This window comes from Furipterus horrens, unplaced genomic scaffold, assembly GCF_987537825.1.
Source record: "Furipterus horrens unplaced genomic scaffold, mFurHor1.1.pri manual_scaffold_6, whole genome shotgun sequence".
NCBI lineage: Eukaryota > Metazoa > Chordata > Mammalia > Chiroptera > Furipteridae > Furipterus > Furipterus horrens.
In genome coordinates, this window is record NW_028327176.1 from 67,945,712 (window position 1) to 67,962,448 (window position 16,737).

A 16,737-nucleotide genomic window follows, 5' to 3' on the forward strand; every position below is an offset into this window, starting at 1 on the left:
CTGCTCTAAAACATGTTTACTTAAAAAACAAAGTATATCCTGAAGATAAAATCAAGAGTAATAGGACGGTCCCTGGATTCAAGATTGCCATTTTGCATGATGAGACTAGACAGGCCTCACTGCACCAGCATCGGAGACATCGGGGTTTCTCTAGACAATTTGCAAAAGCCAACCTGTGAGAGTGGTCGTGTTTTTTCTGCCTGATGTCCTATACACAGGACTTGGACCAGAGGTATCTGGGTCGAATCCCAGCTGTACAAGGTGAGTTGCTTTCCTTATTTGTTAAGACTGAATGAGGTCATGTATGTCAAAGAGCTTTACCACTGTCAAACACAAATATAAGTTGCTACTGCTGAATTATTTATAAATATAACTTAGGAATATTTCAGGTGGAGAATTGTTTATAATGCATGACCACACCATGTTTCTCACCGGTCAGCTGCTGGCTTTGAGAAACCACTTATGGGTAGGCCCATATCCCACATATCCAAACAACCAGCCCAAAGCAGGGACAGGCAGTCAGAAAAAGTGTCCTAATCCCATAGTTGCCTGCTATTGGTGCAACCTGCAACGGGAAGGAAGGGAAGAAAGTCCCCTTGGCCCCCTCCCCCAAAGCACCTCTCAGGACATAATACATCCATCCAAATAGGACAAAGGGTCACAATTCTCAATCGTCTTTTTGGTTAAACAGATGCCAAAAAGCACAAAGTGGCTCCCACACTATGTCTGTGAAGGCTGGGGAGGAGCACCCACAGAGAAAAGCTCCTTCTTCTGAGCGTCCAAGTCTAATGCATCTCTTTCCAAGGCCACATATGAAATAATTTGGAATAGCAAACACCTTGAAAGTTCATTGCACGTAACAATCTAAAGTGAGACCAAGTGTTAAAGCAGAAATTTATTAAAATCCATTTATGTATATAGTGTTTTAAAGACGAAAAAAATGTAGAGTCCTCAACATTCAGGCAACAAACTATTCTCAGAAGGGTTTTGTGAGAAGACCAAATTCTTTGTCCTCCCTCCAAAAAAGATACTTCCATTTATACTCCTGAAAATGATGCATTTATTACATCACCTCTCAGGAACAGTCCCCAAAACCTCTGCAGAGTGAAGAAAACCTTCTTTAGAAAGCAAAGCCTCATCACAGAGGTGTAGTGCAAGAGATACATGAATGGCTGCTGTTTCAGGGGAGTGTGTGCACACTGGGCAGAGAGGCCATGAGGAGAGCTTGAGGGCCCAGCTGGGTGGCCCCTAGCTGCGAAGCGTGGCCAGCCGGGACTGCATGGCCTCCAGGGCTTCCTCCTCCTCCTCCTCATCTTCTGAGGCAGCTGTTGCTCCTAGAGGTTCAGGCTCTGGAAGGGCGTCAGTCACTTTACTAGGTGCTTTGCCCAAGGCCCCTGAAAAGAAACACAGTGAACAGATTAACAAAATCCCGGTTTAAGGAAGTAGTCCATCCTGGATCAGCCTGTCAGAGAAGGGGCAATAAAACAAGCTATTCTGGGGAGGTTGTGCTCACTATGACAAATGTGCAAACACCACCTTGTAATGATAATAAAGTCATAATAACTGTAAAGATTTTGATTTTAAGAATTTTGGTCCTGAAGCTCTTGATGTGAATTCCTAAACAATACTGAATACTAATTTTTCAAGATTTATAAATATTTCAAATTAACTAAATTGTTTCTAAATCTTCATAAAATGTTTTTCCAGAGTATGGAGTAACTAGTTTTCTTTCTCCCAACAAATTAAAACAAAAAAAAAAATTAAATCTCACCAATTATATTTTTTAACAAACACAAAACTCAGAAAACCCAGAAGTAGAAATAAAGATTTAAAACTCGACTTTTGATCAAGATGGCAGAGGAGATAAATGCTGTACTAGCCTTCCTCCCACGATCACATCACAACTACAATAGAATTATAGAACCACCACCAATGAGAACTACCTGAAGACTAGCTGAATAGAATTCCTGTAACTAAGGATGCAAAGGAGGTAGGAGGGGTGGAGATGTGAAATGGGCAGCTCTCACAACCACAGCAATTAAGAAACGGGATGGTATCTCGGCTGCAGAGGTCCCTCCTGAGGAGCAAGAAGTCTTAGCCCTAAACCAGGCTTCCCAGCTCAGGCTCCAGTGCTGGGAAGAGAAGTCCCCATAACTGGCTGTGAAAGTCAGAAGGGATTGCTTCTGAGAAAAACAAAAGGCTGCTAGAGATGGAGGTGCTGATTGTAAAGGGCCCACACACAGACTCGCTCACTCACAAACTCACTGGCTCTTCGGTCCATCACAGGGCAGTAGCTTGAAAAGCAACAGGGATATACGGGAAGGAACTAAATTGACTAACTTTAGGGCGAGGGCTGCAGGGGCAGAAGAGGTGACAGCTCTTTCCAGGGGACAAAAGTGCTAGAAAGTATCAAATCTGTGCTCTCCTTTGAATTGGCTAATGTCATCTGCCTTGCCTTAGTGATTCTAAAACCTTACACCACCCAAGTCCCTTGTCTGGCCTGAGCCTCCTCCAGCAGTTCTTCTACACAAGCAACATGCGTTGGCTCAAGCAACAGACTTTTCCCCAAATCTGCACACTTCTCATGAGCCGTGAGTGCCCAAGACTTGCACTGTAGACTTTCTCAAAGGTCCACAATCCCACACACGTGATAGCTGGCTTCAGTACACACTGTACCTCCTACCAAGCAGTTCCAAGACCAGCACAAATGGTGACCAGTCTCAATATACCTCGTAACTCCCATCCCATGGCCCCAAGCCTGGCATAAGTGGCAGCTGGCCTGAGCTCACACCATGGAGTGCAGCAAAGGGTCACAAGCTTATAGCACAAGCAGGAGCCAGCCGTGTTTCACAGTGGAGCCTCTCCTAAACACCTCCAAACCCAGCATACACAGCAGCCAAGTGCAGACCACTTTGTAGCTGCTCCTACCAAGTGGTTCTAAGACCAGCACAAATGGTGGCTGATCCTGGCCTGCACCAGGGTCCCGAATCTTGGCCTGTACCAGGGCCACTCCAAAGAGGCTTCAGACCCAACCAATCTAGTGGTCAGCTTCAGATCAGAGCAGCACTCCTACCAACCTGCTCCACAACCAGCACCCCCTTGGTTGGTCTTAGCTGGCATCAAATGATGCCAGCTCTGGGGGATCAGCCCTGTATAACACCTTGTCCACCATACCAGTGACCAGCACTCACAGCCAGTCAACCCAAGGGTCACCCAAACCACTGACATGCTAGCAGTATTTCGGGCCTAACTACAATAGGAGGGCGCACACAACCCACACAGGGTACACCTCTGGAGCACCTGGCTCAGGTGACCAAGAAGACTGTGCCACTGAGCCCCACAGAACATTTTCTACATAACTTCACTCTCTCAAGACTGGGAGACATAGGTCTACAAGGTACAAAATAATGGTTATAAAAATGTTCAATGAGGACTTCTGGTCAAGATGGCAGCTTCCTTCACCTCCTCGCAAAACCATAGAGAAAATTACAACTAGATCTCAAAACAACACCCAGAACTGTCAGAAAATCAAGTTGTATGGAAGTCTGACAACCAAGGACTTAAATAAGCCACATTCATCCAAATGAGGAGGAGGGGCAGAGTTGCAGAGATGGGTGGAGAGGCACAGAGACATGGTGTGGCACAGAGAGACAGTGGAACAGATGATCCCACATTCACATATGGTGGATAAAAATCAGGAGGGATGCCTGGGAAACGAGCAATCTCAGCCCCAGGCTAGACTGCACAGCCCTGGGTTCCAGCACTGGGAAATAAATCTTCATAACTTCTGGCTGTAAAAACCAGTGGGGGTTGGGGCAGTGGAAGAAAGTGCCAGATTTTCGGGAGATGCAGCTTAAAGGGCCCACATAGACTTAGAACGTACGCAAACACACCCATTCTGGGATTCACCACCAGGGCAACAGCTGGAAGGGCGCCAGTCACATATGAGAAGTGGGTGAAGTGACTGGAAACAGGGTAAGTGCCAGGCAAACCTCCAGAAGCCAGGCAGCGGCACTGTCCCCTCTCTGAGCTCTCTCCCCACACATAGAGCCACAAAATGGTCAAGTGGGTTGCCCCACCCTCGTGATTACCTAAGGCTCTGCTCCACACAATTTACAGGTACCTTTTCTACAACAGTTCATGCTACTAATGGAGTCAAAGCAGTTCTACCTAATAAACAGAAACAAACATAGGGAGGCTGTCAAATTGAGGAGACAAAGAAATATGGCCCAAATGAAGAATAGAACAAAACCCCCCAAAAAGAACTAAGTGAAATGGAGATAACCAACCTATCAGATGTAGAGTTCAAAATACTGGTGATCGGGATGCACAAAGAACTCACTGAATACGGCAATAACGTAAAAAAAAGACAGGAAGGTTATGCTAAGTAAAATAAAGAAAAATCTACAGGAAACCTTGAATGGAGGTGGGGAAGTCGAGATTAAATCAATGATTTGAAACATAAGGAAGAAATAAGCATTTAACCAGAACAGAAAGGAGAAACAAGAATGCAAAAAAATGAGAATAGTATAAGTCCCCTCTGGGACATCTCTAAATATACCAACATTCGAATCATATGGACGCTAGAAGGAGAAGAGGAAGAGCAAGAAACTGAAAACTTATTTGAAAAAATAATGAAAAAACACTTCCCTAATTTGGTGAAGGAAATAGACATACAAATCCAGGAAGCACAGTGTCCCAAACAAGTTAGACCCAAAGAGGACCATACCAAGACACATAATGAAAATGCCAAAGGGTAAAGATAAAGAGAGTATCTTAACTGTGGCAAGAGAAAAGCAGTGAGTTGCCTACAAAGGAGTTCCCATAAGACTATCAGCTGATTTCTCACAAAAGAAGGGGCTGGCAAGAAGTATTCAAAGTGATGAAAAGCAAGGACCTACAATGTAGATGACTCTATCCAGCAAAACTATCATTTAGAATAGAAGAGTAGATGAACTGCTTCCAAGACAAAGTAAAGCTAAAGGAGTTCATCATAACCAAGCCATTATTACATGAAATGTTGGAGGGAATAATTTATGAAAAAAGAAGATCAAAACTATGAACATTAAAATAGCAATAAATTCGCAACTATCAACAACTGCATCTAAAAAAGCAAACTAGGCAAAGAACCAGAAAAGGAACAGAACCAGAGGTATGGAGCTCATTGGGAGGGTTATTTGCTGGGAAGGGGAAGGGCGAGAATGGAAGAACAGGTGCAGGGATTAAAAAACATAATTGGTAGGAACAAAATAGACAGGAGGATGTTGAGAACAGTATAGGAAATGGAGAAGCCAAAGAACTTATATGCATGACCCATGGTCATGAACTAAGGGGTGTGGGACTGCTGGAGGGAAGAGGGGTACTGGGCTGAGGGGTGCAAAGGGAAAAAAATTTGGGACTACTGTAACAACATAATCAATAAAATATACTTAAAAAAAAGACATCATAATTAATATGCAAAAAGAGAATCTAAAAGTAGCAAGAGAAAAGAAGTTAGTTTGCCCAAGGGAGCTCCCACAGGACTATCAGCTGATTTTTCAACAGAAACATTGTAGGCCAGAAGAGAATGGTATGAAATATTCAGAGTGATGAAAGGAACAAACCTACAAATATGACTACTCTATCCAGCAAGGCTATCATTTAGACTTGAGGGAAGATAGTTTCCTAGACAAGAACATGGTAAAGGAGTTAAACATCACTAAACCAGTATTACAAGAAATGTTAAAGAGACTTCTTTAAGAAGAAAAGATAAAACATATTAATAAGAAAACACAGGAAAGAAAAAAATCTCACTGACAAAGGTGAACATTAAAAGAAAAGTTAAAAGACAAAAGTAGGACAACCATGAAATTACAAATATAAACTAAGGGTTACACATTCACACACACATGAGAAGTAAAAATAATGAAAAAAGCGTAAGTGTGGAGGGGGTGAGTAAAACAATAGTTATTTTAGAATGTGTTCAAACTTATGCAACCATGAACTTAAAACAGACTGCTATAGTGATAGCTTGGTATTTATGAAGCACATGGTAACCACAAAGCAAAGATCTGTAAGAGATATACAAGAAATAAAAAGAGAGAAATCCAAACATAACACTACAAAAAGTCATCAAAACACAAAAGAGAGCAAGAGAATAAGAAAGTAAAGAGGAGAACTAGAAGACAATCAGAAAACAATAAAATGTCAACAACTATATAGTATAAATAATTACTGAAATGTAAATAAACAAAATGTTTCAGTTAAAAGACACAGCATAGCAGAATGGATAAAAAAGCAAGACTCATAAATATGCTGTCTACAGGAGACCCACTTCAGATGGAAAGACAGACAGACTGACAATAAAGGGATGGAAAAAGAGATTTCATGCAAATGGAAATGAAAAAAAAAAAAAGATGGGGTAGTAATACTTGTATCAGACGAAATAAGGCTTTAAAACATAGGCTATAACAAAAGACGAAGAAGGACATTTCACATACAATAGCTAAGATATGGAAGCAACCTAAGTGTCCAGCAACAGATGACTGAATAAAGAAGATGTGTTACATATGTACAATAGAATATTACTTGGTCAAAAAAAGAATGAACTCTTACCATTCTCAACAACATGGATGGACTTGGAGGGTGTTATGCTAAGTGAAATAGTCATACAGAGAAAGCCAAATACAACATGATTTCAGTTACATATGGAATATAAAAAGCAAAGTACATGAACAAACAAAATAGAAACAAACTCATAGATACACATGAGAAAGGGTTGGGCAGATGGATAAAAAAGTAAACGTACAAATTACTAGTTATAAAAGTAGTCACAGGGATGTAAAGTATAGCATATATAATATATAAATATGGTGTCAGGTGGCTACTAGGCTTATCAGGGTAATCACTTCTTAAGGCATATAATTGTCTAATCACTATGTTGTACACCTGAAACTAATACAATATTGTGTGTCAACTGCAAGTGAAAAGTAAATTTAAAAAAAGAAACAGGAATAGAAATTAAATAAACCTCATCAATCATCACCCAGAAATAACTACTATTTTTCTACAGATGCGATTTTTACGTAAAAGTGTATATTCCCATAACAAGCCTTTTTTTCCTCAATATATTGTGGACACATTTCCATGTCAGTAAATATATTTCTACATTATCTATCACAACTATAATATATTCCATTAAAACATACATAATTGCTTCAATCAATATTCTGTCATTAGGCATTTAGCTTGTTTTGAACTTGTTTTGTTTATATTATAAATAAGGCTCCTGCAGACATCCTTGAGTTAAATCATTCAGCTATCCTTAATTACTATAGTAAACTCCCAGAAGCCAATTTTCTAGGTCAAGGGCTTTTGATAGCGACTGCCAAGTTACTTCTCAAAATTCTATACCAATTCAAGCTCCCAAATGCAGTCAGCAATATTTCACCTTTCCACTTTGGAAACTCTAGGAATTAAAAAAAATTCTTTATCTGTTTTAAAAAACATGGTTACAGATATTGCACTTATTTTTCAAGAAATAACTTGCATAACCTAAAATTTTAAATGTAGATAGCCCAAAGAAAAAGCTACTAGCTCATTTAGAGAATGCAGGAAGAACGGCCATAAAAGGAGATGAGAAAGAGGATGAATATCAGGGTCATACCTGCTGTAATTTCAAACAGAATTCTATCAATTTCCATTTCTGCTTCTTCTTCCATTTCTTCCTGATCATCCATGCTTTCAAAAGTGTCCTCTACCATCTCTTCTATGATCCCAGCCTAAACACAGAGTAAACCATGTTACTTCCCTCTGTTAAATCTGTTCCCAAAAGATACTTTAAGGCCAGCGCCAAGTGGACTCCAGTGTCTCCAACGGCAGTCCACTGTCTTCAGGGCTAACACACAAGAATGTTGGCCACAGGAAACGCTGTATGCTGCCTTCTCTGCAGAAAGGCAAAAGGTCAAAGAAAAACTGCTCTCTAAATTTAGCACCAAGCTTGGAGATGGGCCTCTAATGGCTATCAGCAGAACTTCACAAAGTAACCCACACTATAATGGCAGTGCATGGGGCACAATTTGCTGACAGATGAGTGAGTGTATACCCTGATCTGTCTTGGCATTTCCCCTAACACTGTAAATATAATCTGTGAGTGCAGGAGTTGAAAACTGGTTGGAGTCATAGTAGGCACTATGATAAATGCCAAGAGCATGGTGGGACTTCATGGGACCCCCCAAAAGGCCTGAAGAGTACTTCAGTATGTCCAGGTTATAGCTGGTAGCACATGGTCAATCTGGCGGGTCTGACAAGGATCAGTCAATTCACCAAAGCCTGATCATCCTCTCCTTGGAGAGCTGATAAAGACAGCATTTCTGAACCCAACAAGATAATGCCCAGACTCTCTACCAGAAGCACTGTGCCTGGCAGTCTGATGCCAGCCAGTCAGCCTCCTTTGTTCTCAGGGTGGTGTGGCACCACCACACTATGAGAAAACATGAGAAAACTGCTCCCCAACACTGGCCAACACAAGGACCCCCTGCAGTTTTCCTTGCTTAGCAGTGTCCTCAGCTCCCAGATAACTGTATTCGTTTTTAAAGCAAAAGGTCGGAACAGCACCCTACAATGTCAAAAAGCAGGGGCAAATGACATCCCTGGGCAGAAGTAGGAGGGGCCTAAATGGCTGTTGTGTAGGGTAGAAGGAAAGCATGTGTTCAGACTTCTTAGAAGCTGCTAGAAGAGAAAAATCCTGACTGCTTTTCAACCTCCAAGAACTGAGTCCTTTGTTTTGTACCTTGACATCCCAATGATTCAACAAGAAGCAGGTCACACGTGGCAGCTCCAGCTCTGGCTGCCCTGCACTCAGCCAGGGCACAGCTTTCACTGAACATGCTGATGGGATCAGATTTAAAACAAGCCCTTTCTCCTGCCCCGCCTCTCCGCTCCCAAATGACTCAAGTGACTTAATGACATGAATCTAGCTAGTCCCACACTCTGCCCATTCTCAGACCCTCTCCTCCCAACAAAAATAAACAAATTAATTCACATTAAAGCTCACACAGATGTAGCCCTCTACAAGACATCTCAGTGCTGGAGGCTCCTGTAAAAGAGGTTCAGTACAAACTTGCTAACTGTTTAAAAGAGCCTATGGGAAACCTGACTGTAAGCCCTCCATATCCTGGAGGTAGAAGTAGCCATTCATTAATTTAATTATTAGCCATTCATCAAATGCCTGCTCTGTGCCATCCGATAGGCCAAATAAAATGACTAAGATCATGTCCCTGCCCCTGGAAAGCTGGACGTGCATCAGAGGCTTCAGTTTGTATCTGAGGATGCAGTACTGGATGAATTCCATAAATATTTATCTACAACAAGCAAGCCTTCCTTCAAGTCTATATTACTTTCAATATTCAGATACCGTTGTGAAACTGGCTGCTGTGGCTCAGTCGGCCTGCAAGGCAAGTGTCACTGGTTTGATTCCCAGTCAGGGCACATGACTAGGTTGCACGTCAGGTCCCCAGCTGGGGGCGCGAGTGAGAGGCAACCACACAGTGATGTTTCTCTCCCTCTCTTTCTCCTTTCCCCTCACTCTAAAAATAAATAAATTAAATAAATAAATAAATAAATAAATAAATAAACAAACAAACAAAACAGATACCGTTGTGGAAAAGATCCCAGCTTCAAAAAAAAAAGCATTCCCCTCAGATCCTGATGGCTACATGAGTTAGAATGAGCAGGCATGAATTCATTCCAACTTGATGGATAAGTTATCCACAAACCACTTTTAAAGGACATACCCTCCTGCCTAATTCCCTCCTACTACTACTACCCAAGGAGTTCTCATTCCAAAGCCCTGTACCCTGGGCTTTTTATGGTTCTTTTCTTTTCCGTCAATTTTCTTCTCCAGTTTTTCTCTCCTGTGCCCTAGAGACTCATATATAATTAAAATTCATGAATGAAATCTCCTAGGAGGAAGGAAGACAATTTCTCTCTTTACAAATTACAAGAATTTGAGGTAAACAATTTTGATTCACAGGCCACATGTTTGAAGCATGAATTAGCACCTGCACAAGGCACTTCCCATCACCATTTTAGGCTGAGGTAGCTCAGCAATAAGGTCAGACATCTGTGCTCTAACCCCTGATCTGTCACTTACTACCAATGAAACTTGTAAGTTACCTGGCAACTTCAAGATTCAGTTTCTTCCTATGTAAAATGGGGATAAAAATGCCTACCTCACAGGGTTGCTGGGTGGACTTGATAGGACAGAATGTATGATGCACCACTGGTTGGCAGGGGGCTCAGCAACAATACCATCCTGAGCTCTGTCCATCAGTACAGGTCCTTGCCAGGCCCCAATCCTGGAGATGGCAGGTTGTTTACTGCTTTCTATTTGGTTCTCAGTCTCTCCTTTTCTAGTCTAAAACAGGCATCAGCAAACTACACCCCACGGGATCAAATTAGTCTCTCTGCATTTGTAAATAAAGTTTTATCGGAACACAGTCACTCTTATTTGTTTACATGTTATCTATGGCTACTTTTACACTACAAAGCAGTGTTGAGTAGTTATACAAAGACGTATGGCCCACAAAATAGAAGTTACATTCAATATCTACACTTTTACAGAAAAAATTTGCCAGAAGTTTGCTGGTGAGGGAAGTACAATGACCTCCCATGCCAGCTTCACTAACATTCCCCTGGAGTAGACAGAGAAACCTGGGCTTTCTTCTGTCTCCTAACTCATGTCAGAGCCTGTAAACCCCCGCTCCCTGAATCCTAAACCCTTGCTCCTTGGATCCCTCAACCTCCCCCAAGGCTATGGGTATATTTTTACTTCTAAGGAGCACTCAGGTAATCTAACTCAGCCTCTGCCATGCTCAGCTTAGACGGTTTCAACCAATGTTGACAGCTGCACCTCTGTCCTTTTTGTCTGTCAACAGTGGTCTATTCATTCCCGACCAGCTCAGCCCTAGCCCCTGCCACTTGCTGAGAGTGACGCTTAGTGGTTTAGGATGTGATTCAGGGTTAGCCCCAGATCACCTTCATCATCTCTTTGGACAGCTCCCGCATGGTGGCCTGGATTTCTGGGATCTTCACAAGACTCTGCATGGCTTTCATCACTTCTGTGCTCTTCTGCAGGGCACCAGCCACTCGCAAAACCGCTGCAAGAGAAAGGTAACAGTCGGGACTGCTCAACAGAACGTGAAGCAGGATAGAAAGAAGAGTCAAATTACCAGCCATTCTGATAAAAGGGAACAGTTGTATGTGGATTCCTAAAGCTATTTCTGTGCCTGGGGAATACATTACTGCACTAGTTAACAAAGAAACTGACTTCTAAACTTTGTGCTACTTTGCTAACACTGGTGCTAATTTTCTGAGCACGCACAAGTAGCCGATTCAGAATGACCCTATGGCCTGCAGCTGATCTTTAGGGAAGGAAGCCAGCTAGGAATTGTGGGAAACCGCTCCTTGTGGTTTAGGGAATTGTAGCCCCGGCCTGAGCATGACCTGCCACAGGCATCCCAGCCGTGCTTGTCTGTAAGTCTCAACAATGGCTGCGTGGGAGACATACCTGAAAACCATTCACAGGGTTTCCATGGAGACTGGATTCAAAGAATATTAATATGCTTTAGAACTTGCTCTGCTTTCCTTTATCTTATAATTAAGTATAACCAATCTCTAACAGGGAGTATTTGAAACCTTGTACCTAGTGCCAATGTGGGGTCAAAATGTTTGATGGACCCTGGCACAGACTGTTGGTTGTACCTGCTATACTAGAACTTGTAATCAGTTACTGTTAATTGTAACCTAGGTACCTGAAAGCTATTGATGATTAACAAATGTTGATCTTGTATCTCCCATGCGTATCCTTCTCAGTAAAAGGCATGAGAGATGAAGGTCTAGCTGCTGTTCTCCACTAGAGAGGCAGTCACCTTCCTTCCCCCAGACATAAAGAAATGTCCTGAGTAAAAGTTATTTCATTGGACATAATAAAGTGTCCTAGGTAAGAGTTTGTTCCACCGTGGTCATGAAGACTCTGCTGGACAGAGCAGCTTCCAACCGAGCCTAGGGTGTGTGAGGCACCTCTGCCTCAAGGAATGACCATAACACACATGGAAAGGACCTTGCCAGGGCCAAACTGAAAACAGGCTTTAGGCTACCCAAGTAGTGGTCTTTACAAACCAGCCTATGGACTGCAACTGCTCTGTGATGAACCTGTTGCTGGTTCTCAGGAAAATGATGAAATCAGGAGAAGATACAGTGTATGTGTGTGTTAATGTAACATGGTTCAGTTCTTCGCTAGGGAAATACTATCTGTATTCTGAGACAACATGCATAAATATGTGTGTATACACGTGTACATATACATATTTAAGTACATGCACATACATATGATATATGCACGTGTGTGTGCATATACCACATTCCAATTATCTTTATCCATTCATCTGTTGATAGATACCTAGGCTACTTCCATATCTTGGCTATTATAAATAATACTGCAATGAACATAGGGGTGTATATATCTTTTCAGATTAGTGATTTTATTTTCGTTGGATGAATACCCAGAAGTGGAATTGCTGGGTCATATGGCAGCTCTATTTTTAATTTTTTGAGGAATCTTCACACTGTTAACCATAGCTGATGCACAAATTTACACAAGGATTCACTTTTTCTCTACCTCCTTATCAGTACTTGTTATTTGTTGATTTTTTGATAGCCATTCTGACAGGTGTGAAGGTGATAGCACATTGATTTGTTTTCCTGATCATTAGTTATGTTGAGCATCTTTACATATGTCTGTTGGCCATTTGTATGTCCTCTTTGGTTCCTCAGGTTGTCTGCCCATTTTTTACTTGGACTTTTTTTTGGTGTTAAGTTGTATAAATTCCCTATGTTGGATATTAAACCCTTACTGGGTGAATCATTTGTGAATATGTTCTCCCATTCAGTTGGCTGTCTTTTCATTTTGTTGATCATTTCCTTTGCTGTGCAAAACCTTTTTAGTTTGATGTAGTCCCATTTATTTTTTGTTGCCTTTTCCCAAAGAGACATAAAAAATATTGCTAAGACTGATGTCAGAGAGTTTAACTGCCAATGTTCTCTTCTAAGAGTTTTAGGTCTTACATTTAGATCTTTAACCCATTTTTGAGTTTAATCTTAGTATGGTTTAAGAAAATGGTCCGATTTCATATTTTGCATGTATCTAATACCGCTAATAGAACAAACTGTCTTTACCCCATTGTACTTTCTTGTTTCCTTTGTCAAAGACTAATTGACAGTAAGCCAGGATTTATTTCTGAGCTTTCTATTCTATTGTACTCATCTACATATGTTTTTATTCCAGTACCATACTGTTTTGATTATTGTAGCTTTTTTAGTATAGTTTGAAATCAGGGAATGTAGTATCTCCTACTTTGTTCTTTTTCAAAATTTTCTCAGCTGTTTGAGGTCTTTTGTGGGTCCATATACATTTTAGGATTAGTTATTCTAGTTCTGAGAAGAATGGCACTGATATTTTGATAAGGATTGTATTGAATCTGTATATTGCTTCAATTAGTAAGGACATTTTATCAATGTTAATCCTTCCAATCAACATGGTGTATCTTTCCATTTATTTGTGTCCTCTTTAATTTCTTTCTTTAATGTCTTATAGTTTTCAGAGTACAGGTCTTTTACCTCTTTAAATTTATTAATAGGTATATTTTAATAAAATTGTAAGTGAGATTATTTTCTTAACTTCTCCTTCTGATCATTATTGATATATAAAAATGCAATAGATTGGTGTATATTGATTTTGTATTCTGCAACTTTACTGAATTGGTTTATTAGTTCTAACAGTTTAAATTTTTAATTTATTGATTGATTTTCAGAGATAGAAGAAGGGAAAGGGGGCGGGAGAGAGGGGGATATTTGTTGTGCATTTGTTGGTTGCTTTTTTTTCAAAACCAGGAAATTTATTTTGGTGCAACATGTTTGTGTAGTTCTATATCATTTTATTACATATGTAGATTCATATAGCTACCACAACCATTCCATTATCTCAAAGATCTCTCTTATACTATCAATGTATATTCATATTCACACCTATTCCTCTCCACCTCTAACCCCTGTCAATCATTAATCCCCTCTTCATCTCTATAATTTTATCATTCTGAGAATGTTATTTAAGGAATTACAGTATATAGTATGTGGCCTATTAAGATTGGCTTTTTGTCATTCAGCATAATACCCTTGAGATCCACCCAAATTACTGTATGTATTAGTAGCTTGTTCCTTTCTATTGCTGAGAAGATTTCATTATATGGATGAATCACAGTTTGTAATTGCAGAACATTTTGATTGCTTCTAGATTTTGGCTATTACAAATATGCTATGAACAACGTGTATAGGTTTTGTGTGGACATAAAGTTTCATTTCTCAGGGATAAACACTCAGGAGTATAATTGTTGGGTCTCATGATAAAGTATAATTAGCTTTTTTATGTTGGTTGCTTATTGCATGTGCGCTGACTACAGATCGAACCTGCAACCTTGGTGTATCGGGATGACACTCTAACCAACTGAGCTACCAGGCCAGGGACTCTAATAGCTTTTTGGTGGAATCTTTAGGGTTTTTTATATACAGTATCAGGTAGTCTGCAAGTAGTGAAGTTTTACTTCTTCCATTCCAATCCTGGATGCCTTTTCATTTTTTTCTTATCTGACTGCTATGCTTAGGGCTTCCAGTACAGTGCTGAATAGAAGTAGTGGTAGTGAGCATCCTTGTCTTTTTCCTAATCTTAGAGAAAAGCTTTCAGCTTTTCACCACTGAGTGTGATATTAACTGTGAGTTTACCACATATAGCCTTTATTATGTTGAGGTATGTTCCTTCTATACTCACTTTATTGAGTTTTTATCATTAAAAAATGTTAAATTTTATCAAGTGCTTTTTCTCCATCTATATAGGTGATCATATGATTTTTTATTCTTAATTCTGTTGACTTAATGAATCACATTAATTGATTTATGGATGTTCAACACTCCTTGCATTCCTGGGAAAAATTCCACTTGATCTTGGTATATAATTCTTTTAATGTATTGGTGAACCCAGTTTGCTAATATTTTGTTGAGATTTTTTGCATCTATGTCCATCAAGCATATTGGACTATAATTTTCTTTTTTTGAAATGTCCTTGTCTGATTTTGGTATCAGGGTAATGTTTGCTGCATAGGAAAGTTTGGAAGCATTCTTTCTTCTTCAATTTGTTGAAGGATAGGTATTAATTCTTCTTTAAATGTTTCGTAGAATTCACCTGTGAAACAGTCTGGTCCTTTTATTTGTTGGGAGTTTTACAGTCATTGCTTTAATTTTGTTACTAGTAATTATGATGTTTAGATTCATTATTTCTTTCAGGATCAGTCATGGAGGTTAAAAGCTTCTAGAAATTTATCTATTTCTTCTAGACTGTTGAATTTTGTTGGCATTTAATTGTTTGCAGTATTTTTTAAAAAGACTTTTATTTATTTATTTTTAGAGAGGGGAAGGGAGGAAGAGAGGGAGAGAAACACCGATGTGTGAGAATCAGTTGCCTCCCACAGGCCCCCAAATGGGAACCGAGCCTGCAACCTGGGCATGTGCCATGCCCGAGAATCAAACCAGTGACCTTTTGGTTTGCAGGCCAGTGCTCAATCCATTGAGCCAAAGCAGCGAGGTGTAGTATTCTTTAATGATTCTTTGCATATCTGTGGTGTTGGTTGGAAATTTTCTTTCATTTACGATTTTATTTATCTGAGTTTCTCTTGATGAGTTTATCTAAAGGTTTGTCAATTTTGCTTATCTTTTAAAAGAACAGACTCTTAGCTCCACTGATCTATTGTTTTTCAATTTTTTCCTTTTATTTCTACTCTGATCTTAATTATTTCCTTTGTTCTACTTACTTTGGGATTATTTGTTATTATTTTTCTAGTTCCCTTAGGTGTAACATTATTTATTTGGAAACTTTCTTGTTCCTTGCAGTAGGCCTGCCTAACTATGAACTTCCCTCTTAGATCTGCCTTCACAGCATGCCATAAATTTTGAAAAGTTGTGTTTTCACTTTCATTTGTCTCAAGGTAGTTTTTTATTTTGCTCAATATTCTCTTTGATTAATTTTTGGCCTGGATGATATATTCACTGATGTGAGTTAGGTATTAAAATCCCCAAATTCCCTATTATTTTATTATTATGAATTTCTCCCTTTATGTCTATTAATATATGCTTTATATATTTAGGTCCTCCTATGTTGGATGTGTAAATATTTACAACTTATATCCTCCTCTTGGACTGTCCCTTTATAATTATGTAATGTCTTTCTGTCTTTTTTTTTACATTCTTTGTTTTAAAGTCTATTTTGTTTGATACGAATATTGCTACCCCAGCTTCCCTTGTGCTGTTACTTGCATGGAATATCTTTCTCCATCCCTCACCTGCAGTCTGTTTATTGGTCTTGCATTAAAAAAAATTTTTAAATCGTCTTCATTTTTTAATTATAGTTGACATACAATATTTTGTTAGTTTCAGGTGTACACCCTAGTGACTAGATATTATATAACTTACTAAGTGATCATCATGATAAATCAAGTACCATCTGACATACATAATATTTAGAATATTATGGAGTATATTCCCTGTGCTGTACTTTACATCCCCATTGGTAGTTACAGAATAGCAATTTGTACTTCTTAATCCCCTCACCTTTTTCCTCATCTTTCAACCCCCTCTCCCATCTGGCAACCACCA

General features: G+C 39.7%; 1 protein-coding gene across 4 annotated transcripts in view; it reads right to left on the bottom strand.

The window, feature by feature from the left end:
• Positions 1 to 880: 880 nt before the first annotated feature.
• The window catches only part of CHMP3 (charged multivesicular body protein 3), a 75,680-nt gene continuing 59,823 nt past the window's right edge, over positions 881 to 16,737 (bottom strand). For all 4 annotated transcript variants that reach the window (XM_090281693.1, XM_090281690.1, XM_090281689.1 and 1 more), the window contains 3 exons: positions 11,017 to 11,138; positions 7,646 to 7,760; positions 881 to 1,394 (listed from right to left, as the gene is read on the bottom strand). In XM_090281693.1, the coding sequence (XP_090137819.1) occupies positions 1,249 to 1,394; positions 7,646 to 7,760; positions 11,017 to 11,138 (383 nt within the window). In that variant the 3' untranslated portion in view covers positions 881 to 1,248. The remainder of the gene's footprint in view (positions 1,395 to 7,645; positions 7,761 to 11,016; positions 11,139 to 16,737) is intronic.